We start from the raw sequence: 24,142 nt of genomic DNA, 5'->3' as shown, positions 1-24,142 counted from the left end.
AAAATAGATTTTGAAGCTCTAAAAATTGGCTGCGTACTAGTGGAACATGTCACACTGTTCATTGAATGTCTTGTTGCTATGGATGAAAAAGCTCGATTGGTGTCGGGGAAGCAAGCGCAGTGTGCTGTTAAATGCCCTCCGTCGCCCACAGGGAAAAGGAAGTTAGCCATGAGGTAAGACCTCTGTTTAATGAAATTTTGTCGTCATGAATATAAGATTGATTCATACTATGAAAATAAGCCTGATGCGTTCTAAGACAGCGTCCATCGCCCATGGAAAAAAAGGAAGTGAGCCATTAGACGCCCTTAATTTCTCACCAGGGAGAGTCTGTTTATCACGAATCATTTCTATTCTCCAACCAATCAAATACAGTATTTCGCACTGGTGTTCATCTCTATATTACACCCCCTAGAAATTTTATAGTTTCAAAGGCAAAACGCTGTACAAAAGAAAACGCTCCCACCACCGTTCTCTCTCCTCTACCTTTTTTGTGTCGCTTATGACCGTTAAAAAATAATTGATGCTGCGATTTTTTTTCGAAGGGCGCAGTCTTCAGCAGAGCATCGTCGCTGTGTTGAGTGAATGATGTGTCGTTATGTTTAACAGATAGAGCATAATTATTGATGAAAGCATTGTTGTTACGCTCAGTAGATACTGCATAATGAATTTGGAAGAAGTATGTAGCAGAGAAGCAGGTAGCGAAGGCCAAGTTGAATCCCGTGCATCCTGATGAAAATAATCCTACTGAAAGTAAGAAGGGGGCCGCTCCTCACAAGATGGAGAAGAGGCTGTAAATTTTTTTTTTTAGATTTTTGGGGATAAAAATCGGGGGACCAACCAGCTTCAAATCATATACTATTCTTATACTAGTCTTATACCAATATCGCTCTTATACTAGTCTTATACTATTCTTATACCAATGGTATAAGATATACTTATACCATCTTATACACCACTTTTCCCGCCATGTAGTCGGAAAAGAATAAGGCCTTAATATTTATACATTTCGTGTCAAAACTGACACGTGTGGTGTTTCGAGCTGACAGAAAAGGTGTATGTAAGAAAAGGTAAAAGAGGAAATAGATAAGGGCAAAAGGGTAGAATATGATACAACAGAGAAGGGTTACAACGAGGTTTCGGGTAAACATCAGGGTAGATGTAGGGAAATGGGTTCGAGAAAACTAGGGTTGATGGTAGGTAAAATAAAAGGGGAAGTTGGCAGTACAATAAAAGAAATACAAATCAAATCGGGCGGCTATCTACGCTCTTCACAAATCAATTCGTCTGATTTTTTTGTCTGAAAACTCTAGATGCCTTTTCTTTATTTCTCGGCCCTTTTCTTTTATATGGCGTGAGATCATATATAGTATGGAAAACAGAAATATGGTTTGTAATGATAATAATAGGAGGGCGGCTACGGTAACAAGGGAAATATAATAATCATCTACGGGTTAGAATTGTTCATGGTTTCTACTGTGGGTAATGGTATAATCGAATATCAACGGGGAAATATCAGTAATAGCTCTAATATGACATAATAATAATAAAAATAATAATAGAGGGAGATTTACGTAGGGATTAATGGATAGGGAGATATCTTTAGGTAATAAGGGGAATTAAGCGTGGAGAAAGAAGTATGTGAGAAAATATAGAAAAACTGTAAGTCGGATACGCGCATGGTCATTTCTTGCTCCGCTTGAGGAGCCAACCATCCTCGAAAGTCATGTGCTTTAGATTTCTGTCTGCCAAAAGAATAAGGCCGGAAAATGTCACACACAACGTGTCAAAACAACAAAAGCCCGGCTAGCTCAATTGGCAGAGCGTGAGACTCTTAATCTCAAGGTTGGGGGTTCGATCCCCCCGTTGGGCTAACTGTCGCTTCAAAGGAGATATTTTTTTAATTAGTGGTGACTTAGTAAAATTATCTGTGTTGTAGTACAATATCCGATTGTCTTAGCCAGATTTGGCCAGTCTTTCATTTTGTGACACCTGTCCATTATTTGAACATATAGTCGCTTCTCATTAACACATGATTGTCAAGACACATAGTTGTCCATTGCTTGAATATATATTAGTCTCTCATTACAACACATAGCCATCATAGGCTCATAGCATATCTAGTAATAATAGAAAACATATAAATATCCCCTTCATCATCAACTAATAAACATTATCTTTTAAGTTATTTTTTATTCTACTCTTACTCTTTTGTGATCTCTCTTTCTATTGGCTACAGTACTTATCTACCAAAAGGACTCGACATGGTTATTATAATAACCGTAGATACTTCTTTTACTGTGGTTGCTAAGTCGTCCCTGACGTAATGCACAGCTACTTACTCTTGTACTTCCTTGCTGTGCAACATCGATCATCAACATCATAACCTTTGTCATTACCACGACTATATCCGCAGCTTATTACTATAATCTTTATCATTATATCCACAGCATCATTTGTATATTTTTAGTTTTAGAAAACACTTTGAGTCTTTTTATTTTTCACAATTTAGAAAAGCAGATTGTCTTGGCTCCCAACAAAGATTCAAGATGCCTCACTAGATGTTATCGATTCAGTACTCGAGAGCTTAAATAATATCAGTTTATTATATTTGAATATGAAAAAGCAAACACGACAGTGTTATAAGTATTAATGAACCTCAGTTGGGAGAAAATAAAGGATCCACTGTATAGGGGTCGCAATCTGACCCACGGGTCATAACCGACCTACGGCTTGAGGACGGGTCAACAGGTCGGGTTGATGCTTTTCTGACCCGCGGGTCGACCCGTCGTGACCCGTGTATACACATAATATGTATGAAGTACTTATATTTAAGTAGTCAATCTTCTTATTGGAAAACATCATTAGTTGTCAATATGTCTGCTATAGAACTATAGCATAAAACGTACTTAATTCTTTTTATTGTGGGATTATACTTTATATTCAACAGTATGGGATAAGTAAGCTATAAGCAATATATATGATAGGAGTAAAGAAGTAGCAATAGTGCAATAAGAATATACAATAGAGGGTGGCAGTAAGAGACGCGACTTAACAAAAGACAGAAAAGGAATTGAGAAAAGAAAATTAAAGGAAGAAGAAAGAAGTGAAAAGAAAAGGGAAAAGGGAAAAGGATAAGGGGCATATAGGGAAGTCGATTTTCAACCACACTTTAAATATTATGCTTTCTTTAAAGCATGTGAGCCCAAGCGATTTCTTTTGTGATGGCACAGAACCCTTTGCCTTTAAGAATAATCACTCAAATCGTAGATGTTGCTAGCACTACTAGGAATTTGCGTGCCATCATCTTAGAGAGCTATATATATATATGGAGTTTTGCACTTCCAGCGCTCAAGTTCAGGCTGATCAACACTTCCTTCATCACTACATTGAAATCAGTCTTGACCCGTCAACCCGAGTATTGACCCGTCGGGTTGAATGGGTCGGGTCGGGTCAGTGTTTTCTTGACCCATAGGTCAACAGGTGAGACCCTTGACCCGACCCGACCCATCCAATTGCGACCCCTACCACTGCATATGCTCACATAGGTGAAATACTCCAAGTGAAATTCAGCTCGCACTCTTTTCAGGAACAAAATTCAAGTTTTGCTATAATACTGGGACGGGCGAAAACATAACACTAGGGGTGACTGGATTATAGATTAGCTAGTAGAGAAATAGGCAAAACTTGAACTTTGAAGTCAAAATGACCTAAATTTGGAAGGAGGGTAGAGGAGCCAATTCTGTTTTTTTAAAGTCGATTTTGACTAAGATTGCTCCATTATAAACTTCTTCATGGCAAGTCGACTAATGTAAATCCGATGAGTGCAATGCCGACGCCCCATCAGAACTGTGGCAGTGGGAAAAGGCAGAGTTTTCTCTTTTATTTATAAAAAGGTATAAGGAATAGAAGAGCGGACCAAAAACAGGCACAGAGGTAGATGCTATAAAAAGTGTTTTGGTTTATGTCTCTCACTCAGTTTCTTTTACTAATCTCACGAAATTAACTTTACAAATCGGCCACTGAAGCATAGAGCAAAAACGAGTGTCATAGTAATGCTGAAAACTATAGTGCTGGTAAAAAGACGTATGCACCATAAAATGGCTGGTATATGTCCTGTGTAGTGGTTGTGTCTTGGCGTTTTTTCTTAGAGTCTACGACGACGATTCAACAAGATTTATTTGAATCTTGCTAGAAAATGAAATCCTTACTCAGTAATTGATCTCGAAACGATTTACGAATGGGGCTAATGGAGGAACAGTAATCTAGACGATTTCGTTTAGAGTATTAGGGTAACAGTGGAATCGCGTCTTTGCCGTTGTGTCTGCAACAGTGTTAGGTATACATATATATATATATGCGCGTGCATACATACACGACATATATACAAGAGGAGAAATAAAGCGGATATGACGACTATGATCAGAATGTGATATCTACATGCTGTTTTGACTATTGGATATGGGAATAAATGATGGCAGTAAGGAGGATCGAGTAAAAAGGCAAGTTCTTTTGTATTGGATCAGGGTTGATTCATGCAGAAAAAGAGAGGAAGTGCACACGTAGAACTAGCTATTCTTCATTATACCTGGTCCAAAAGAAATGTGAGATAGTACAGGTGCTTATAAGATCTCCAGGTTGCACAACTTGAATGGGTGTTTCTATATAATGTGCTAAATATGTTCTTTGCTGTGTTGAAAACCTCTTTTCACTACTGATTTTTTCTCTAATTCAGAAATCTCATTTCAAACAAGCATCTTAACAATGTCCACCGAAATTAACAACATTCCCAATGTCTCCTCTGTAATTACCCAAGCATTTGTGTTGCTTCAGCAGCAGCAGACCAGTGAAGTTGACTATGCTGCAGAGTGCCTGTTCATGTTTAAAAAGCCAAGATCTGTATATGAAGCATGGATAACAAGTGATGAAACACGTGCTGGAGTGAAGTTTTACCCAAAGCTCAATAAGCATGCTAGAGTTAAGAACCTTGAGTTTATTGAGAGCTTTGGGGCACACCAGGATGCTGACCAATCAGCCCCACAGCAATTTCACTTTATAAGGGATGGCCCAAGTACACTAAGAAAACGAGGCCCGTACTCCTATTGCTCTTTTTAATGAGGTAGCATACTTTACACATTCTTTATAGACCCATACTTATACTTTGATAGCTTTATGTATGCCAACGTTTTGGGAAACCTACCGATGGCGAAAGGGCAACAAATAGAAGGCACGGCAACCTTTCATATGGGTGCAACGCTTATATCAAAGTACACTCAAATGCACAACATCCAGGCGAGGTGGTCATCACATATCATTCGCAGCACAATAGTCATACGCCTGGCTCAATAGAAGACTTGGCTTCTGCACCAATTAGTAGTGCTGTCCGAGAAACGATTGGAAACTTAGTGGCCCGTAATCTAGACTGGAGAAATATCAAACACATGATGCGTGTTGACTGGGAAAAGCTTAAGCAGGTCCTTGTAGGCGAAGCAGACGAGGTTCCAAAAGCTCTAAGGATCATGTCCCACTGGCAGATAACAGTATATTGATAGAAAATACGCCAGACGAGAGTTAGCTTACTAATACTGTGTTTAAGCTCTTACGAGACAATAGTGTGATGGTATGCTTAGACTCGACCCATGGTACATGTGTAGTACATGAACGTCAAAAATGTTACCTTTACACACTTGTTGCACGTAGTAGAGATACTGGAAAAGGTGCGCCTTTTTGCTGGATGGCTACCAATTCAGAGGCACATCAACCAATTGAGCATTGGCTTACATGGCTGAACACTGTTCATTCGTTTGTGCCAAAATGCATCATGATCGACAACTCTGATACAGAACTCTTGGCAATCAGAAAAGCTTTAGGTGACAACTGCCGCATTTTGATTTGCCATTGGCATATCCTTCGAGCTTGGAGAAAGCAATCGATGGAGAAAGTCTTTGCTAAAGATGGTGTGCGAAAGACAGTAGCAGAAATAAAAGCACACCGGCAAGAAGGACTTCAAGGAATGATCAAGATGATGATGGCAGGAACCAAAGCAGATTACGAGCTATGCTACTTAGACTTCAGTTCTTGGTGTTTAGACTTCGATGATGAATGGGATCCATCAGATCTTTTGGTATATTTTGACTGTGAATATTCTAACAAAAAGGAGAAGTGGTCAAATACATGGCGCCATGTAAGTTATCTTTATTAGAATAAAGATAAAGTGCATTAAAGACGTTTCTAATTATTCGTTTTAGCAAAACCTGAATATTGACACCAATAATTACATTGAGTCATGGCATCACACGTTTAAGGAATCGTACTTGTCTACTTTGAAAAAACAGCATGTTGATGTACTTGTGTACATCTTATGGGATCTTGTTTTGCGTGATGTTATGGAAGACCATATCAAGACCACCAACCATTTTCAATCAATTGTCATGAATGCAAGTGAAAAGAAACGACAGAGGATCGCATATCGTTTGTCAGGTAAGCTACTAAATTATATTCTTTTGGCTATCTTTATTAATGTAATACTATAGAACAAGAAGCCTAAGACATGATTGTATCTCACGCTCAGGGACACATCACTGTCAATTCGTTCACAGCACCAGGACAAGTATACCAAGTGTACTAAAACGAAGACACAGACACCATAACAGCATGCACCTGTGCCGATTTCATTCAAAGTGGCACTTTGTGTAAGCATATGTTCCTAGTGAACCATGTTGAAAAAGTGGGGTTGAGAGAAGAAATAGATCGTCGAGTAGATCCACCTACACGTGTTGCACTTATCCAACAGTAGGAGCAAGATGCAAAACAAGCCCTTGCCTTAGCATTTGAAAGGTATATTTGATCTGTTTTACCAATATTGTTCACGACTACTAACAAGCAAATTCCGATTGAATACATCATCCCAGAAGCTTAATGCGCAACTAGCAAATACCGACCGCGCACATTATGGTGTCAATGCCACGAAGCACCTTAACAAGGTTGCAGAGCAGCTGGATAATGCCTGGTCAATACTCAAAAGACATGAACGATCCAATATCAATCCCAACCCAAATCCTCTTTTTAGACTCTCCTTATTTCATTCCTTCCTCCTCACCTTTACTACTTATCACTATATCAACAGAGCATTATAAGTCGTTAATACGAAGTACTGTTTCCTTCACACTTACTTTGGACCGGGTATAATGAAGAATAGCTAGTTTTACGTGTGCACTTCCTCTCTTTTTCTGCATGAATCAACCCTGATCCAATACAGAAGAACTTGCCTTTTTACTCGATCCTCCTTACTGCCATCATTTATTCCTATATCCAATAGTCAAAACAGCATGTAGATATTACATTATGATCATAGTCGTCATATCCACTTTATTTCTCCTCTTGTATATATGTCGTGTATGTATGCACGCGCATATATGTATATATGTATACCTAACACTGTTGCAGACACAACGGCAAAGACGCGATTCCACTGTTACCCTAATACTCTAAACGAAATCGTCTAGATTACTGTTCCTCCATTAGCCCCATTCATAAATCGTTTCGAGATCAATTGCTGAGTAAGGATTTCATTTTCCAGCAAGATTCAAATAAATCTTGTTGAATCGTCGTCGTAGACTCTAAGAAAAAACGCCAAGACACAACCACTACACAGGACATATACCGGCCATTTTATGGTGCATACGTCTTTTTACCAGCACTATAGTTTTCAGCATTACTATGACACTCGTTTTTGCTCTATGCTTCAGTGGCCGATTTGTAAAGTTAATTTCGTGAGATTAGTAAAAGAAACTGAGTGAGAGACATAAACCAAAACACTTTTTATAGCATCTACCTCTGTACCTGTTTTTGGTCCGCTCTTCTATTCCTTATACCTTTTTATAAATAAAAGAGAAAACTCTGCCTTTTCCCACCGCCACAGTTCTGATGGGGCGTCGGCATTGCACTCATCGGATTCACATTAGGAGGCTAATCGAATATCTTATGATAATAAGATTTCTAATGAAATTAAGAAATCTATTAATCATTAAGATATTAAAATATAAAAAAATAAATTTTTATTTTTTATATTTTATTCGATTTGTTAAAATCGAATCGATAGGTGAGTTCCTAATGTGGGGTGTGGTAGTGTAAGAAAAATCTTTGATTTTTTGTAGCACTAGCTGGTCTTTGCGAAGCAAACCTAAACAACCGGTAGGTTGTTATTAAGAGTAAAATGAGAATCTGAAAGATTCCATTTACTCTCCTTAGTCGACTTGCTATGAAGAAGTTTATAATGGAGCAATCTTAGTCAAAATCGACTTTAAAAAAACAGAATTGGCTCCTCCACCCTCCTTCCAAATTTAGGTCATTTTGACTTCAAAATTCAAGGTTTGTGATGCGGAGGACCAGATTTGCTGACAAGGTAGAGTACTAGAGATATTGCCTGTCGCGACCTGGTAGCTTTGATAATGTTTATAATGGCAGACAATGGTCTACTGTACCTAGTCCTCAGTCCACTGAATCTGACTTTATACCATTTGTCGCCAACCAATACTGTAATATTCCACTTATATTTAACTCTGTACATATTGAACTGATATTCAACTAGTATTCACCTAGTGTAATTATTGTTCAACCTATTTAACAGTAATTCCATTTACCCACCATCATAAATAAGTTCACTGATTGAACTATTATTGAACTTCAACTATACTGCATATGAGGATGGATGTGCTGTTTCTTAATATTCTGTATTACAGTAACTCAGTTTCACCACTGTGCCTAAAGCAATGTTTTATTCATCCCTCCCTTTCAAAAAAACACTCAAGTCTACAATGAAGAATAAACAATAGTGATTAATTATTGTGTTAAATTGTATTTAATAAAGTAAATACAATTAAAAAAATATAATGAATATTTTAAAAAAATCATTATTGTTGAAAATTATAAAGATTTAGTTTAAATATAAAAAATGATGTAATATATTTTTTAATTTAGTTTAAATCTCAAAATTGTTATTTTTTTTACCATAAAAAAAATAGGTTCCATTTAATTTTTATTCATATTAAACACAAAAATATAAAACGAAAAGAAAAATAATCAATGATTAATGATTAAACCATAGAGGAATAGTAGTGAGCATTTCCCTCCTTTACATGAGGAACTTGTGACGAAATGTTACTTGATTTTGAGATAAAGAGGTAATGAGTTGTTGGGGGTGTACAAGCTCATTATGTATTCTTGATTGTAATAAACCTTTTCTATTATAAATTAGCAGTTATGTTTAGGGTTATTGAATATTCTTTAATGTCAAACTTTAAAGATTGCTGTTGCCATTGCACAATTAGCTGTGAGAGCAAAAAAGAAGATGAGCTTCAAGAGACAATAGAGAGGCTACGATGTGATAGGTGCCGCCTGTAAAAAATGATATGTTTGTATCTTCCACAATATAATAGGACTTTATTTTGTATAGTACACAGGCAATCATTTAGTTTCTTTGTAGTGTGACTACATTTGAGCTCCAGTGAGTGCTCGAAAAAGGTGCATTCAAGAACAGCCAAGAGCTAGATGAGCACCTCAAGCTTAACAATATAATGCTATAACATCATTAATGTTTAGGCAGCATATACATTGATCAAATATTGTTCTTTCTATTTTCATTTTACTTCTCACAAGGTGACAAGAGGAAGAAGGCAGTGATACTTTTATGACGGATGAACACTACATAAACTGTAAAATGACAGCCAAAAAGCCTTATTTGCAGCAAAGATTAATTTAAAGACGTGACAGCAAGAGATTCAATTTTTCGTGCATTCAGGAGTTCGTTTTCACTTTGTACTCATTATACCTCTCTCTTTCAGTTCCATTTTTTTTTCACTGGACCACCCTATAATGTCGTTTACTTTCAAAGATTCTAACTGATGCTCATTTTTCATTCATAATGTAAGAAAAACAAGATGTATGAATTAGCTTTTGGCAAGGTAAAATGTGGTCTTATATCCTTTTGCAATCTCCCAAGCTCCTTTATTCAGATGATTTCAAGGGTGATCAAGCAACATATAATTCGAACAAAATTAGAAAAGACTAAATTTGCATATTTATTTAACGAATGTAGTAAGCTTTTTCTATACAATTCCAATGAGGAATATTTAGTTTTATAGAAACATATTTAAAATAATATAATATATAAAAAAAATTAAGAAATAATTATTTTTTTGGAATATAAATTATAATATGAATAAATTTTATTGTAAAATAAAACAAGTAACCAACATGTTATTTATGAATAAAAAGGCAACATTTTATTTATGCCTTATTTTTTTAAGGATATTAAAATTATTAAGTAGTTGTAAATGTTTTTAATAAGAGGAATATTTAGTTTTATAGAAACATATTTAAAATAATATAATATATAAAAAAAATTAAGAAATAATTATTTTTTTGGAATATAAATTATAATATGAATAAATTTTATTCTAAAATAAAACAAGTAACCAACATGTTATTTATGGATAAAAAGGCAACATTTTATTTATGCCTTATTTTTTTAAGGATATTAAAATTATTAAGTAGTTGTAAATGTTTCTCAATACGATGGTTGCCAATGGTGAGCAACACATATATGCCTCTTTATCTTTATATATGTCATCATGTCACATGTGCTCATATCATCATCACCTAATACTTTTTTTTTAAACAGTGATAACATGGATGCTATAATACCAATGCCTCAGTAAGCTCCCACTTCTTCAGTGGTTTCATATCTAATTACCGTCATTGCACCTACTCTCTATGGATGCAATACCAGTAAGAAATGTTTAGAGGGGTAAAAGTGTGCTCCTAAATATGATGTGATTCAGACAATTGAAGCCATCACTGAGGAACATGCCAGTAGATGGTATATAGTGGCATTAATGAGCTGGTTTAAAGATAGTGCTGTTTACTACTAACTAACTGACAGTAGGTGAGATGAGGAATAGTCAGAAGTAGAGAATGTAGTGTAGTAGCAACTCATTCTTTTTCTTATATAGGCGGTCACCATACTCCCATCACACATGTGAGTATAATAAATGATTTCTTCCATTCATGTCTGTGTATAGAAAAAGGATCCTTAATGCCTTTGTTTATCTGATAGGTTGTACTTGCAATGTCGAATCAAATGCCGTTTGCTTTAGTTCCATTGAAATATGTTAATCATCAATTAGTATGGATGATGTATATAACTGAGCATCTTCTTAAACCAATAAAAAAGTTTTTTTGTACTATTTACATTGTAAATATGCTTGTAATGAACGAATCAATTAGGTAGTAAGAATGAAAGCACTTGGAGCAACAGAAACGGGCCATTGATGGAAGAATGGAGGATACAGAATAGTAGGATATAACTAGGTTAATGTCGGAACCAAAGTAACACTAGGTTGTTGTTGGAACTAATGATAATGATGACAATTGGGATGAAAGTAGGGTAACACTAGGTAAATATTGGTGCAAAATGATGGTTGAATATTGGAGTAAAGTAAGGGTCAATATCAGTGTAATATCAGTTGAACATTAGCTAATACTCAATCATTCTCAAATGTTTAACACACACTGTTTTTCCTAGTGACAGTAGGGGTCACTAGAAGGCGTATAGTTGATAGTAGTAGGGTAATGCATGTGTTCTATAGATTCCATGATCTTTTTACAGTATGAGATATAGTAGTGATATTACTGTCATCAACATTTATTTAGCTAGATTCTGCATTTGCTTGGTCTGGCGATCAAGTTATACTAAATTCATCACAGTAGTGAGCACCCTGCACAATTTCTGACTCAGTGCAATACAAATACAAGTCAGTGTGCATCGTTTTAGTGCAATTGTGACTCGAATCTAGCCAATCGATGTCTGCGCGCATACACTACTACCCATCACCAAGTCGATACTGTACGGTCTGTTTACCGACATAAGTGTTTGTATATTAGTTTAATAACGTTAAGTGTGTTTAAAATTTATCACGGTTTTAAACACATGTTACGTATGCAAAAGTCAAAAACAACTAAATTTGAATTATTTTTGCCCCCGTTAATTTCACTTTTAAGCCGTAAAAAAATACATTGCTCAAAATTTTGTGGACTTCTAGTTTTAAATCAGTTTTATCTATAAATTAAAATATTTTTTAACTCATTTTTGAAAAATGTGCTAAATGAAAAAATAACGTTTATTTTTTCAGCTTTGCGCAAACAAAACGCAATTTTTTAAAAATGTAAAATTTTCCATTCATAATTTATTAAAAAAAGTAACCCATGCGAAGCCGCTTGTTATGCAGAACACCGACGTCCTTGCGCCCATGTTATAAAGCACCATGCGAACGCGCTTACCCATAAAGCGACGTTCTGGCGCGTACGTCATAAATTTCATATAAAGACGCCTACTTAAAAGCGACGTCCCGGCGCGTACGTCATAAATTTCATGCAAAGACGCCTACTTAAAAGCGACGTCCCGGCGCGTACTTTTTAAATTGCATGCAATGACGCCTACTTATAAGCGACGTCCTGGCGCGTACTTTTTAAATTTCATGCAATGACGCTTACTTAAAAGCGACGTCCTGGCGCGTACTTTTTAAATTTCATGCAATGACGCTTACTTAAAAGCGACGTCCTGGCGCGTACTTTTTAAATTTCATGCAATGACGCCTACTTAAAGGCGACGTCCACTGGTCCGCTCCACCATTGTCTCTCAGCTACTATAGGACGCTGTTATAGGCGTTTACGAAAATTCACGCAGACCAAAACCGGATAATTAATTACCCGAAGCAAAAAACGTAATATTCAAGTCGAGATCTCGGTTAATTAGTTTGCCGAGAAAAGTTATGAGCAGTCATGGTTTTTTTCAGTGGTTCTTAATCTTTTACTGTGGTGTTTGTTTACAAGGGTCCCCCTCTTCCTTTTCCCCCCTTTTTGCATCGCGTCTATAATTCTTGCCATATCTTTAAACAACCCTACCAATGCTGCCGGTCCCATTACTGAAGCTGTGCAATTGCTTGGTGATCCCGACCTCTACTGCACGGGTTGCAGAAAAACGAAACCGTTTGCCCTTTTTGCCAGTAGAACAAGACCGTACAGGACGTGTATTGTCTGTCATGACAGACAGACACCGAGAATGCCAGTTTCACTCAACTCAATGATCTTCATTGACGAGTTGGGAAACTTTTATCCCTTTGCTGTCCGTAATTCAGTTGGTGATGTCGTTACTGAGGTCTTCTCTTTTTCGGGCTACATCGTTTACGAGGATGAAATGCGCACTTGGTCAGATCAGCGTATAATTACACGCGTGTTGGAAGCAGTGCAGCTCTGTGACAACTACAGATATTATGTGATGAACACTGGCGATCCAGCACTTCGTGAAGCCATTTCATTCACTGCAAGATGCGTTCAATCTACAGTAATACAGAATCAGGTAAGCTAATCAACCGGTCAAAAAAGGCATTCAATAAAAAGGAACAGATAGGCAAAGTGTTTGCGTGCAGTTTTGTTGAAATCGGATTAATTTTATGTTAGATCCCTGTTCGTGAGCGCCAACGTGTCATCCAACGCATGGAAACATTCGATTGTCAAGGATTTGTGCACGGTGTGATCGATCGGGATCTAGAAACGATCGAACTTACCGTTCGCCATCCATCGCAACATGCAGCCGCTCCAGCTCCACGCCCGGAAGGTGTATCGCGTGAGGTACGTAACTTCATTGCAGCACGTGCAATGACTCGTTCAGCGCCAGATATTCATAATGATATTATCGATGAATGGGGTTATTATACGGCAACGGCGGCACAGGTGTACTACTAGTGGGGCGAGACGTTCCGTACGTGGTATATGCTAGACGATGACCAGTTTGTTTCCGCCCAGCTCTTGATACAGCAGTATATGAATCAAGGATATACGGAGGTAAGTAGATTAATACAGAGAACAGAACTCACCTTCTGTAGAGCTGTTTTTGCTTTACTAGATTATATAGAAAAACGTAGTGTATTTGCCTTATTGTATGAATAAAAAATAGATTTATTCTGACACTGCTGATGGTATTGTTGCTGTGGGTTTCGTCACTCCTTTTTTTGCCCCTTTGGCTGGTTGTGTTCATGTGGAAGAGTACCATATCGACTCCACTTTCAAGACAAATCGTGCTGGTATGGAGCTATATGGTGTCATTGCCAATGTGAATGGTGCTGGATTCCCTGTTGCATATATGCTTTGTGACATAAGCAATGCAGACGCCACAATCGAGCATCCGAAAACACAAACCTTGGAGCGGTTTTTGAGAGAGCTCAAAGAAAGGGGACTAGAACCAGAGTTCATGTTTAGTGATGGTGATGCTGCGCAACTTAGTGCGATCCAGGCGACATGGGATAGTCGTCGTTGTCTACGTCAATGTCTTTGGCATATAGAGCATTCTATGGAAAGGAAACTTTCCTCTAGAAGAAATGCCACATCCACTTACTATGACGTCCAAGAAGCGATGGTCCAATTCCCGTTTGTCTCGCGTCAATTCACACCGTCTGCCACCACTGATTTGAATCGCATTATGTGTGATAAACCAAGAAGAGAGGAGATGCTGGAGATGGTAGGCAGGCACTACAGCCGTCATCCGATGATGGCTGAAGGTATTCATAACACGTGGTGCAGAGATATTAGGTAGATGTATAAACACTCATTGATATACTTATACACCTGTTTCTGTCATTCTTTTGCTTGGTTTTATATATAATAGGGACAGTATTTGCTAATCCTAATGATATATGGCAACAATGCGCCCAGGAGATGTACGACTACTGTGTTATGCATAATCTGCATCATGCATGGGCTTATATGTTTCGCCGATATTACCAGCTTGACAAGTGGATAACATGGGCAGCTAGCTCTGTCCCTGATCGCATCCCACTGTCAATAACAACCATGCTTGTCGAAGCACACTGGAAAGTGCTTAAGCGTAATCATATATATACGTACAACCGTGCTAGATTGGATCTCTTGGTATTCGTCATTATACATAGCTATATACCAAAGCTAATTGACCGTTTCAATACCGAGATCGTGCTTCGTCAAAATCTGACACGCTGGGAGAAAGGATTTATCCAAGAATGGAACGCAGCATTTCTTCGTGCAAACTACATAAACCCAAACCTGGTTCAAGGCACATGGTATACATCGGTGCAACGCTGGACATGCGGTCGTCCGTCGTTTGTTAAAAGTACATCATACTTGGTATGTAAACACATTGTGCGTGCTTTTCATTATCGGCAAATTGCCCAACGCGAAAAATACGTTGCCAGAACATGTAGACCTCCTTTCATCAGAATACTACCGGTAAACATCAAATACACAGATTGTAGATAGTCTTTAGGAGCGCAAATCTTAGTCAGGGTAAGCTTATTTCTTTCTCTTCTATTTATTGAACAGCCTCAAGAAAACCCCTTCCGTGGTATGTTACTCCAACGTCATTCTTCCCTCGACCTAAGCACCACCACCGCCACTGCCACTTCTTTGCCCACATTAATGACCTCATCAACACCTACACCTGCTGGTACGGTTACCGATCCGTTTCTGATTGACGACGACGACGATGAAGAGCAGCAAGCAACCGGTAATCGTACTTACTCGTCACCACCGCCATCTATCTCACCACCCCGCCATGTCATCATTGATAACGAAGCAGCGCAAATCCGTATGGAAAACCGCATGCGTTTGCTTCGACGGCTCAACCGTGAGGATGAGACAGCCATCCGCGAACTACGCGCACAGATCCGTCTACGGGAAGATAATCTGCTGCAGTTAGACGAAGAATACAGGGAAAGTCTTCGGCCACTTCAGTTGGCGCGCTATGAAGCTCAACAACAAAATATTGATCGATATCTAGACAATACTTTGACAGAGCGCACTCACCGCGTACAACACAGCAACCGCCGTGGCCCAGCAAACGAAGATGTGCGACATGTTTAGCTTTCTTTCCTGTTTTTCTTTCTTCCTCTCTTTTATATACTTCTTCTTTCTTCTTATCTATACCTTCTTTTTTCTTTTTATTAATTCTGTTCTAAATTATATTGTTCTGCTTGGTTTATATACAAATTTATTTTAGAGTTGTTTTTATTTTGTGCATCGTTGTCGCATAATATATTTGAGTGAGCGATCTATTGGTAAGTGCTTTATGCTTTGCGTAATTATGTCACAAAAGTAAATCCACCGAAAAAAACCATGACTGCTCATATTCTTCTCGGCAAACTAATTAACCGAGATCTCGACTTGAATGTTACGTTTTTTGATTCGGCTAAATGATTATCCGGTTTTGGTCTGCGTGAATTCTCGTAAACGCCTTAGGCAGGTACTATAGGATTAGAAATCTAATCCCGGACATGGGCTCAAAAATTTTTATAAACAAGTTTTTTTTTACTCGTAGAATGTTTCTTTAGTTTATGGAATTTACTATTCTATTCACAGGCTTTCTTTTTTACCAACGATATTGTTATTTGCCCAAAGGGCACTGTCTTTTCACTAAGGGACTACTAATTTGCTTAAAGCATTTATACAGCATTTTGTGTTTGAAACTATAAAATTTCTAGGGGGTGTAATATAGAGATGAACACCAGTGCGAAATACTGTATTTGATTGGTTGGAGAATAGAAATGATTCGTGATAAACAGACTCTCCCTGGTGAGAAATTAAGGGCATCTAACGGCTCACTTTCGTTTTTTCCATAGGCGATGGATGCTATCTAAGAATGCATCAGGCTTATTTTCATAGTATGAATCAATCTTATATTCATCACGACAAAATTTCATTAAACAGAGGTCTTGCCTCACAGCTAACTTCCTTTTCCCTACGGGCGATGGAGGGCATTCAACAGCGTACCGTGCTTGCTTCCCCGACACCAATCGAGCTTTTTCAACCATAACAACGAGACATTCAATGAATAGTGTGACATGTTCTACTAGTACATAGCCAATTTTTAGAGCTTCAAAATCTATTTTGTGACAAGGCTTTCTGAATCTACAGTGGATCAATTCCTTCCTGCATCTCATTCTTTTTTTTTTCGTCCAACAGGTAAACTCGCATTGCTGGCTATACCAGCTGTACTGCCATAGTTCAAGCGTGAAGACTGAAAATTCTAGCAAGTGCATTTTTGCCACAGGTATCTAGACTCTTCAAAGGGCATCATTTTTTACTTGAATATAATATTTATTGCACAGAGAAAAAAAAGTTTGGCATAAGTATAACTAGTGTAGAAGGACAGGTGCATAGTGAAAGAGTGGAATGGAAAAAAATAAGTTGACATAGGTACGACTAGCATGCATGAAGAAAGAAGTGCAAAAGGAGGGCATAAAAAAGGAGTGTAATGGGTACAGAAAAAACATAATAGCATTCCTACTGGATTTGCTCTTTTGCTAAGCAGCAATCGATATACAACTTGGCTTCGCTCACCCAACGAATACATTCTGCAGCTGTGATCGTCTCCGCAGCTTCCTTAATATGGCTTGCCAAGCTGTCTTCATCCATCAAAGGCGTTCGTCGTATATGCGATTGGATGGCCTCCCAGCATGGACGGCACGGGTCAAGGAACGTAGAATTGTTGGGCATGTAAACTAGGAAATGGCCTGCATTCCATACCGCGTTCACAAATGGCCTTTCCCGGAACAAGTGTCTGTTTGCCATGATAACACCGCATCGAAACTCGCCTTAACTGATGGTTTTGAAAACCTCACTGGCAAACTGGATTAAGTGGTCCGGAGCAGTGCCTTTTGCCTTACTGACCTTCTCCATCTGTCGCTGCTACCTTTGAGCTTCAGCCACCATCGCCTCTTGGGAAACGGCCAGAACACCCCCTGCAGTGAGGCACAAGAAGATGTTCAAATTGTAGGATTTGGCCTCAGACCTTGTTGTGCATGCTTCAACGACCAAGGTTTTCCGACATGACAACCGCTCCTTCGCTGATGAACATGCAGCCTTCGATGTAGTCTTAACTACAGGACATCAGCTCACTAGCAAACTTGCTACGACTTTCCAGAATATCGCTGGTGGCAGTGTAGGGAGGGACTGGTGGTAGTACAAGCGTGAATGCAACTGTTTGCTGGATTCGCTCCTTGACAGTTTTTTGACTAATTTTTAAACCTTTTAAATTTGTAGTATTAGTATGATAAAACGAGTATTCAAGTCATGTTGCATCTTATAATAAATAGCTCACCTTCTAGTTGCTGGCACAGATCATCCTATGCATCCTTGAACTTTACGACGTTCGTATTTTGGTCAGCTACACTTTTGATGTAGAGATCCACGATTTGCCTTTGTTCGTTGGTGAGGTCGATCTTGCGCGGTCTCATAATCTGTTTCTTGGCCTTATAACCTGGAGTCACACTGCTGTCTTCTTTGTGTTGCTTGTACAACTGATGGGCGCGCGAATTACTGATGTTGGTCAATTCAGCTGCTTTTTGCATGGATAGCTTCTTATACTCCACCAAACCGATCATCTTTGCTACCTGATGAGGAGTATACTTAATCAACGTCCACACGTGGTCAGCTGGTGCAATAGGTTCGAACGTTAAATCGTAGTCGCCGCTATTATCGCTGTGTGAGATGTCGTCAACAGCCATGGTGTTTTGGCTATTGCCATTGGTGCGGTCAATATCATTAGTAATATTTTGTGCATCGTCACCAGAGGTCGAGGTAGTAGTACTGGTTTCGCGCAGATAGGTGTTTTTGCTGACTTCATAGTAGTAGTAGAAAGTGGTAGAGATCATGTTTAATGAAATGGGATGCTGTTGATAAATTGTCTTAGTAAATCAATAAAATCTACTGCGTTTATATATGTTCTGGAAACGTGTTTACGTATACATCATGAATATTATGCTCATATAGCGCATCTATCATTGAGATTTACATATTGATAGAGTGTCCGTGCTCTACTGTACAGCTTGATACCACGGTTTTACGTCACAAAGTTTACGATTATAGTAAGCACATTATTCCATGCAAAAAAAAAAAATTAAACAAGTTTTGGCATCACAGATATTATGTGCAGATTTATTGAAAACTAAAATGACGCGGATTGGATAAATGTAAATTTTAAAATCGAACAGAAATAGCTGCATCGCTGTCATACTCTGGGAAATTTTGTTGTTGTTGGTGCCGATATTGCTGATCAAGCTCCAAAAGAAACCTGTGCCGTCTGTGCCATTGTTACAGTGAATTAGGGGTATTCCAGGTAGTTGCGTAACGGTTTATGTGTATGTTTAGTAGTGAGCACCAGTAATAATATCGTTTATTACAGACAGGTTGTGAAGTGATATGAGTGTAAAGTAAGGTAAAAATGTGCATGGGTTATATCCAAGGTTGTAAATAGTAGTGAGCTGATGTCTTGATTAAGCTCAGTGAGTAGAAATAAGGATCAGGGATGTTACGTCTGTCCAAAATGAGTGAGAAATAAGGATCAGGAATGCTACGTCTGTCCAAGTAAGTGAGAAATAAGAGCAGGAATGTTATGTCTGGTCTTAATAGAAGAGTTTATTTAGCTTCAGTCATGAGCAATAAACAATATGTAAGTTAAAACAAGCCGTGTTTATGTCTTGAGTGATTGAAAACAACACTTGAAAAGTTAAGTCAAAAGTGGGAGATAGAAATTCAATGTCTTTATTCAAATAAAAATGATGGGGTATTTATATCTTTCTGGTTATTAAATAATGTCTACGATAATTCATGCTGCAGTTGCTGCGGTTGCTGCGCAACGCCAATACTGCGGTAGCTTGCTGTTACTGCGGATGCTGCAGTAGTTGTTGTTACTGCGGATGCTGCGGTAATGCTCTTATTCAACAAGCTGTTCATCGAATCTTTACAGGGTAAAGGGTTCGTTCTATTTATAGTTGTTCCTTTTGATAATTTGGGGGTGCAAAAGAGTTGTAGAGTTGCTGCGGTTGCTGCGGTAGTTATGTATTGTGTTCTGATTGCCGCTTGGTGTGTGGTTCTTTTGTATGTTTGGTTTATTTGTTATGGGTGGTTCTCGGGGTAAAACACCTCCTCGGGCCCGGAAAAAGATGGTCCCACATCGTTTAAATTGTTGTATAATGGATCGTAAGGTCGCTCTGTATGTGCGTCGGTGCTCCAGCCGTTCGTATTTTTGTTGTAATTCTTTGTGATGTTCCTTGGATCGTAAAGTCACGCTGTGTATGTATTGGTGCTCCATCCTTTTGGTTTGTTGTGTTGATTGTGTGGATCGTAAAGTCGCTCTGTGTGTTTCGGTGCTCCATCTGTTCGATTGCATTGATAATTTGTGTATGGATCGTAGAGTCGCTTTGCGTATGTGTTGGCGCTCCCTTGTATTGTTGTGGATTCGGTTACGGATCGTAGTGTTACGGTGAATTTGGGGTATTCTAGGTAGTTGCGTAACGGTTTAAGTGTATGTTTTGTAGTGAGCACCAGTAATAATATCGTTTATTACAGACGGGTTGTGAAGTGATATGAGTGTAAAGTAAGGTAAAAATGTGTATGGGTTATATCCAAGGTTGTAAATAGTAGGGAGCTGTTGTCTTGATTAAGCTCAGTAAGTAGAAATGAGGATCAGGGATGTTACGTCTGTCCAAAATGAATGAGGAATAAGGATCAGGAATGTTACGTCTGTCCAAGTAAATGAGAAATAAGAGCAGGAATGTTACGTCTGGTCTTAATAGAAGAGTTTATTTAGCTTCAGTTATGAGCAATAAACAATATGTAAGATAAAACAAGCCGTGTTTAGGTCTTGAGTGATTGAAAACAACACTTGAAAAGTTAAGTCAAAAGTGGGAGGTAGAAATTCAATGTCTTTATTCAAATAAAAATGATAGGGTATTTATATCTTTCTGGTTATTTAATAATGTCTAAGATAATTCATGCTGCGGTTGCTGCGGTTGCTGCGCAACGCCAATGCTGCGGTAACTTGCTGTTACTGTGGATGCTGCAGTAGTTGTTGTTACTGCGGATGCTGCGGTAGTTGTTGTTACTGCGGATGCTGCGGTAATGCTCTTATTCAACAAGCTGTTCATCGAATCTTTACAAGGTAAAGGGTTCGTTCTATTTATAGTTGTTCCTTTTGATAATTTGGGGGTGCAAGAGAGTTGTAGAGTTGCTGCGGTTGCTGCGGTAGTTACGTATTGTATTCTGATTGCCGCTTGGTGTGTGTTTCTTTTGTATGTTTGGTTTATCTGTTATGGGTGGTTCTCGGGGTAACACACCTCCTCGGGCCCAGAAAAAGATGGTCCCACATCGTTTAAATTGTTGTATAATGGATCGTAAAGTCGCTCTGTATGTGCGTCGGCGCTCCATCCGTTCGTATTTTTGTTGTAATTCTTTTGTGATGTTCCTTGGATCGTAAAGTCACACTGTGTATGTGTTGGTGCTCCATCCTTTTGGTTTGTTGTGTTGATTGTGTGGATCGTAAAGTCGCTCTGTGTGTTTCGGTGCTCCATCCGTTCGATTGCATTGATAATTTGTGTATGGATCGTAGAGTCGCTTTGCGTATGTGTTGGCGCTCCCTTGTATTGTTGTGGATTCAGTTACGGATCGTAGAGTCACTCTGTGTGTTTCGGCGCTCCATCCTTTTACTTGAACTGTCTCTTGGTGTCATTGGAATAGTTGTTGTGTGTTTGTATATGTGTATGACTAGTTTTCCCTTTTAATGCTGTAACCAATTTGAATATTTATTTGTGTATAAGATGTATATGTGTGTATGAGTGTGGTACAGTTGATAGATAGATATGTGATATGTAATAAGAATGTTTTGTGGGAGTTTTTTGTGTTATATGATTATTATTTTTTTTCTACATTTTTGTTTTTGTTTTTTTTTTTTGTTTTTTTTGGGTTACAGCAAGGTTACTATTCCGGAGTCGTCTATTCAGACCCTTCTTGGCGATTGCCAAACATGAGGTGGCAACAATCTCGGCAGTATGTATTTGTGGGTATCCACGTGAATGTATTTTGTAGGATAATATTCAGGACGATAGATCTTACTTGATCCTCTGTAAAATATGACTGAGGCCGGACGCGGCACCTCGCTACAAGCCTATTTGTATGGCCCGCCAGTAGCATTAATCTTTCGTTGACATACTCCCTCATGGTCAAGAGCGTAGTGGCTTCCGCAAAGTAGCTTGTAAGTTCAGTATGTATGTGCGGGCTCTCTTGTACGAGGGTCGATATCCTTTCGAACGCGCTTTCCATTGGTTGTGGTGTTGGTGTTGGTAATGTCGACGCAGTCGATTGCTCGTCAATGTCCATGGGGTCAGTTCCGTGGCTACTTGGGCTTGGGTTTGGGCCCCATCCGCCTTCATTCATATTTAAAATATGCGTGGGTGATGATCCCCATCCGTCCAGGTTGTGATGTTCTGTTGTGGTTTCATGTGTCCACGGGGCAGCAATGTTGATTCTGGTGTTGTTTTGATTAATGTTGTTGTTGTTGTTGTTGTTCATATTTGCAATATGATAGTGGTTATTTTCTCTCCTTTTCCTTTTCTTTGTCTTCTCTTTTATATGTTTTTTTTTCTTTCACAGTCTTTTCTCTATTTTATAATATGTTCTTTTTCAAGTGTATAAATTCTTTTTTTATGCATGCACGTTTATATTTCAGAGTTATTGTTTTATGAACGTCCTCTAGTAGGTCGATAGCTACTATCTCTTTTCTTCTTTTTCTTTGTTTTTCTCCGATTTCCTACATTTTTAGTCCTTCTCGATTTTCCTTGCTGCGGCATCGTCTGTGTTGTTTCGTTTTGGACTGATTCTGATACATCTTCTTGTGGTGGTACTGCTTCGATCTCGTCGGTAATGAGGTGCAGCGATGCCTGAGATATTGGGGCTCGGTACTCGGTATCAGGTAAAGTATAAGGGCGCAATCGGTTTCCATGGTAGGGGTTCGGTAAGAATCTTCCTTGCATCGTTTTTAATCGATAGGTACCGCGTTTGTTGACCTTGTGAATCAAGAATGGTCCTTCCCATAGATCTTCTAGGCGTCCTGCCCAATTTCCTTCCAAGTAATTTTGGTATACTTGAACAGTATCTCCAATTTGGAAAGGGCGTTTCAGTTCCTTGCCTTGCTGCAGTAATTTCTTTTCGATTCTCCGTTTCTGTGCCGCTTGTGCACTTTTGATTGTATCAATCGCTTCTTCTCTTATTGTATTGAGTCTTGTGATATGTTCCTCAAATAAGTCGAGTATGATCGTATCTTCGTCGCGCTCATCATGCTCTTCCAGGAGATCTGCAATGTTTGTTTGTGGTTGCACATGTCGGTCAAAAGGTGTATGTGGTTCTCGTTCGTAGATCAAGTAAAATGGAGATCTCTTCGTCGTTTCTTGTCGAATGCTGCGGTATGCGAATAGTAGTGCAGGTAGGTACATTGGCCAGTTCTTCTTTTCTTCTTTATTGAGTCTTTTCAACATGACTCCGACCGTTCGATTAAATCGTTCGACTAGTCCGTTCGCTTGTGGATGATATGGTGATGTGAGTCGATGTTCGATGCCGTATTGCTTGCAGACGGCATTGACAAGGTTGTTTTGGATAGGTAAGCCATTGTCTGAGCACAAAACACGTGGGCAGCCATGTATAGTAATGACACATTCGTAAACAAACAGAGAAACTTCTGCTGCATTTGCCACTTGTAAGGCACGTGCTTCGACATATTTGCTGAAAGAACAAATAGCTACAATGATATAGCGATGTAGGCTCTGGGCTGTTGGTAGATGTTTGATATCGATATGCACGTTCTCAAACGGAATGTTCGAAACAGGAATTGGGTATAGTGTTTCTTGGTTGCTGGGTTTCTTGTGTTGGTGACACCGGTCGCATTGTGCGATGAATTGTTTTATGTCTTGCGCCATTCCTCGCCAGTAGTATTTTGTTTTTAGCTTGAATAGTGTATTTTGGAATGCAAAATGTCCCCCAAGAGGATGTTTGTGTACCATCCAGATTGCATCTTTGATCTCGCTCCTCTGTAGGATCATTTTTGGCGTGGATCCTTTGCGGTAGAGTTTTCCATTTATAACGATATAGTGTTCGTTTTGAGTGCGAATTGTTCTCCGTAGTTCCTTGCTACTAGTTGGTGGGTATTCGAGTGTTTCAAGATAATACTTGAGTCCGTTGTATATGTTGTTATCCATTGTGATTTTGGTTGTGACACAGTAGATGTAAT

At 38.7% G+C, this 24,142-nt stretch overlaps 3 protein-coding genes and 1 non-coding gene across 4 annotated transcripts; 2 read left to right on the top strand and 2 right to left on the bottom strand.

Moving 5' to 3' along the window:
- Nucleotides 1–1,797: 1,797 nt before the first annotated feature.
- BDB00DRAFT_t61 lies at nucleotides 1,798–1,870 on the top strand. The gene has a single exon. It is a non-coding gene; the product is annotated as a tRNA-Lys (tRNA).
- A 3,948-nt stretch (nucleotides 1,871–5,818) lies between these two features.
- Nucleotides 5,819–6,544, top strand: BDB00DRAFT_788658 (uncharacterized protein; the record flags this gene model as incomplete). Its single annotated transcript, XM_053120829.1, has 3 exons — nucleotides 5,819–6,181; nucleotides 6,246–6,477; nucleotides 6,531–6,544. 3 exons carry the CDS (start codon nucleotides 5,819–5,821, stop codon nucleotides 6,542–6,544), a joined length of 609 nt encoding a protein of 202 aa, XP_052978776.1.
- An 11,665-nt stretch (nucleotides 6,545–18,209) lies between these two features.
- On the bottom strand, nucleotides 18,210–18,737 carry BDB00DRAFT_788657 (uncharacterized protein; the record flags this gene model as incomplete). The annotated part of the gene is made up of 1 exon (XM_053120828.1): nucleotides 18,210–18,737. The coding sequence occupies one exon, from the start codon at nucleotides 18,735–18,737 to the stop codon at nucleotides 18,210–18,212; it is 528 nt and encodes a 175-aa protein (XP_052978775.1).
- A 3,083-nt stretch (nucleotides 18,738–21,820) lies between these two features.
- Nucleotides 21,821–22,524, bottom strand: BDB00DRAFT_827690 (uncharacterized protein). Its single transcript, XM_053123808.1, has one exon. It carries the CDS (start codon nucleotides 22,429–22,431, stop codon nucleotides 21,856–21,858), a length of 576 nt encoding a protein of 191 aa, XP_052978774.1. The 5' UTR covers nucleotides 22,432–22,524; the 3' UTR covers nucleotides 21,821–21,855.
- Between the last annotated feature and the right edge of the window lie 1,618 nt (nucleotides 22,525–24,142).

This window comes from Zychaea mexicana (genome assembly GCF_025766255.1).
Source record: "Zychaea mexicana strain RSA 1403 chromosome Unknown BDB00scaffold_46, whole genome shotgun sequence".
In the NCBI taxonomy this organism is placed as follows: Eukaryota; Fungi; Mucoromycota; class Mucoromycetes; order Mucorales; family Lichtheimiaceae; genus Zychaea; species Zychaea mexicana.
The sequence above is the reverse complement of the archived record's forward strand: the minus strand, read 5'-3'. Positions and strand labels throughout refer to the sequence as shown.

Excerpts from the sequence above, each read along its gene's own strand:
- BDB00DRAFT_827690 (XM_053123808.1), bottom strand. The coding sequence starts at position 22,431 with ATGAACAACAACAACAACAACAACATTAATCAAAACAACACCAGAATC.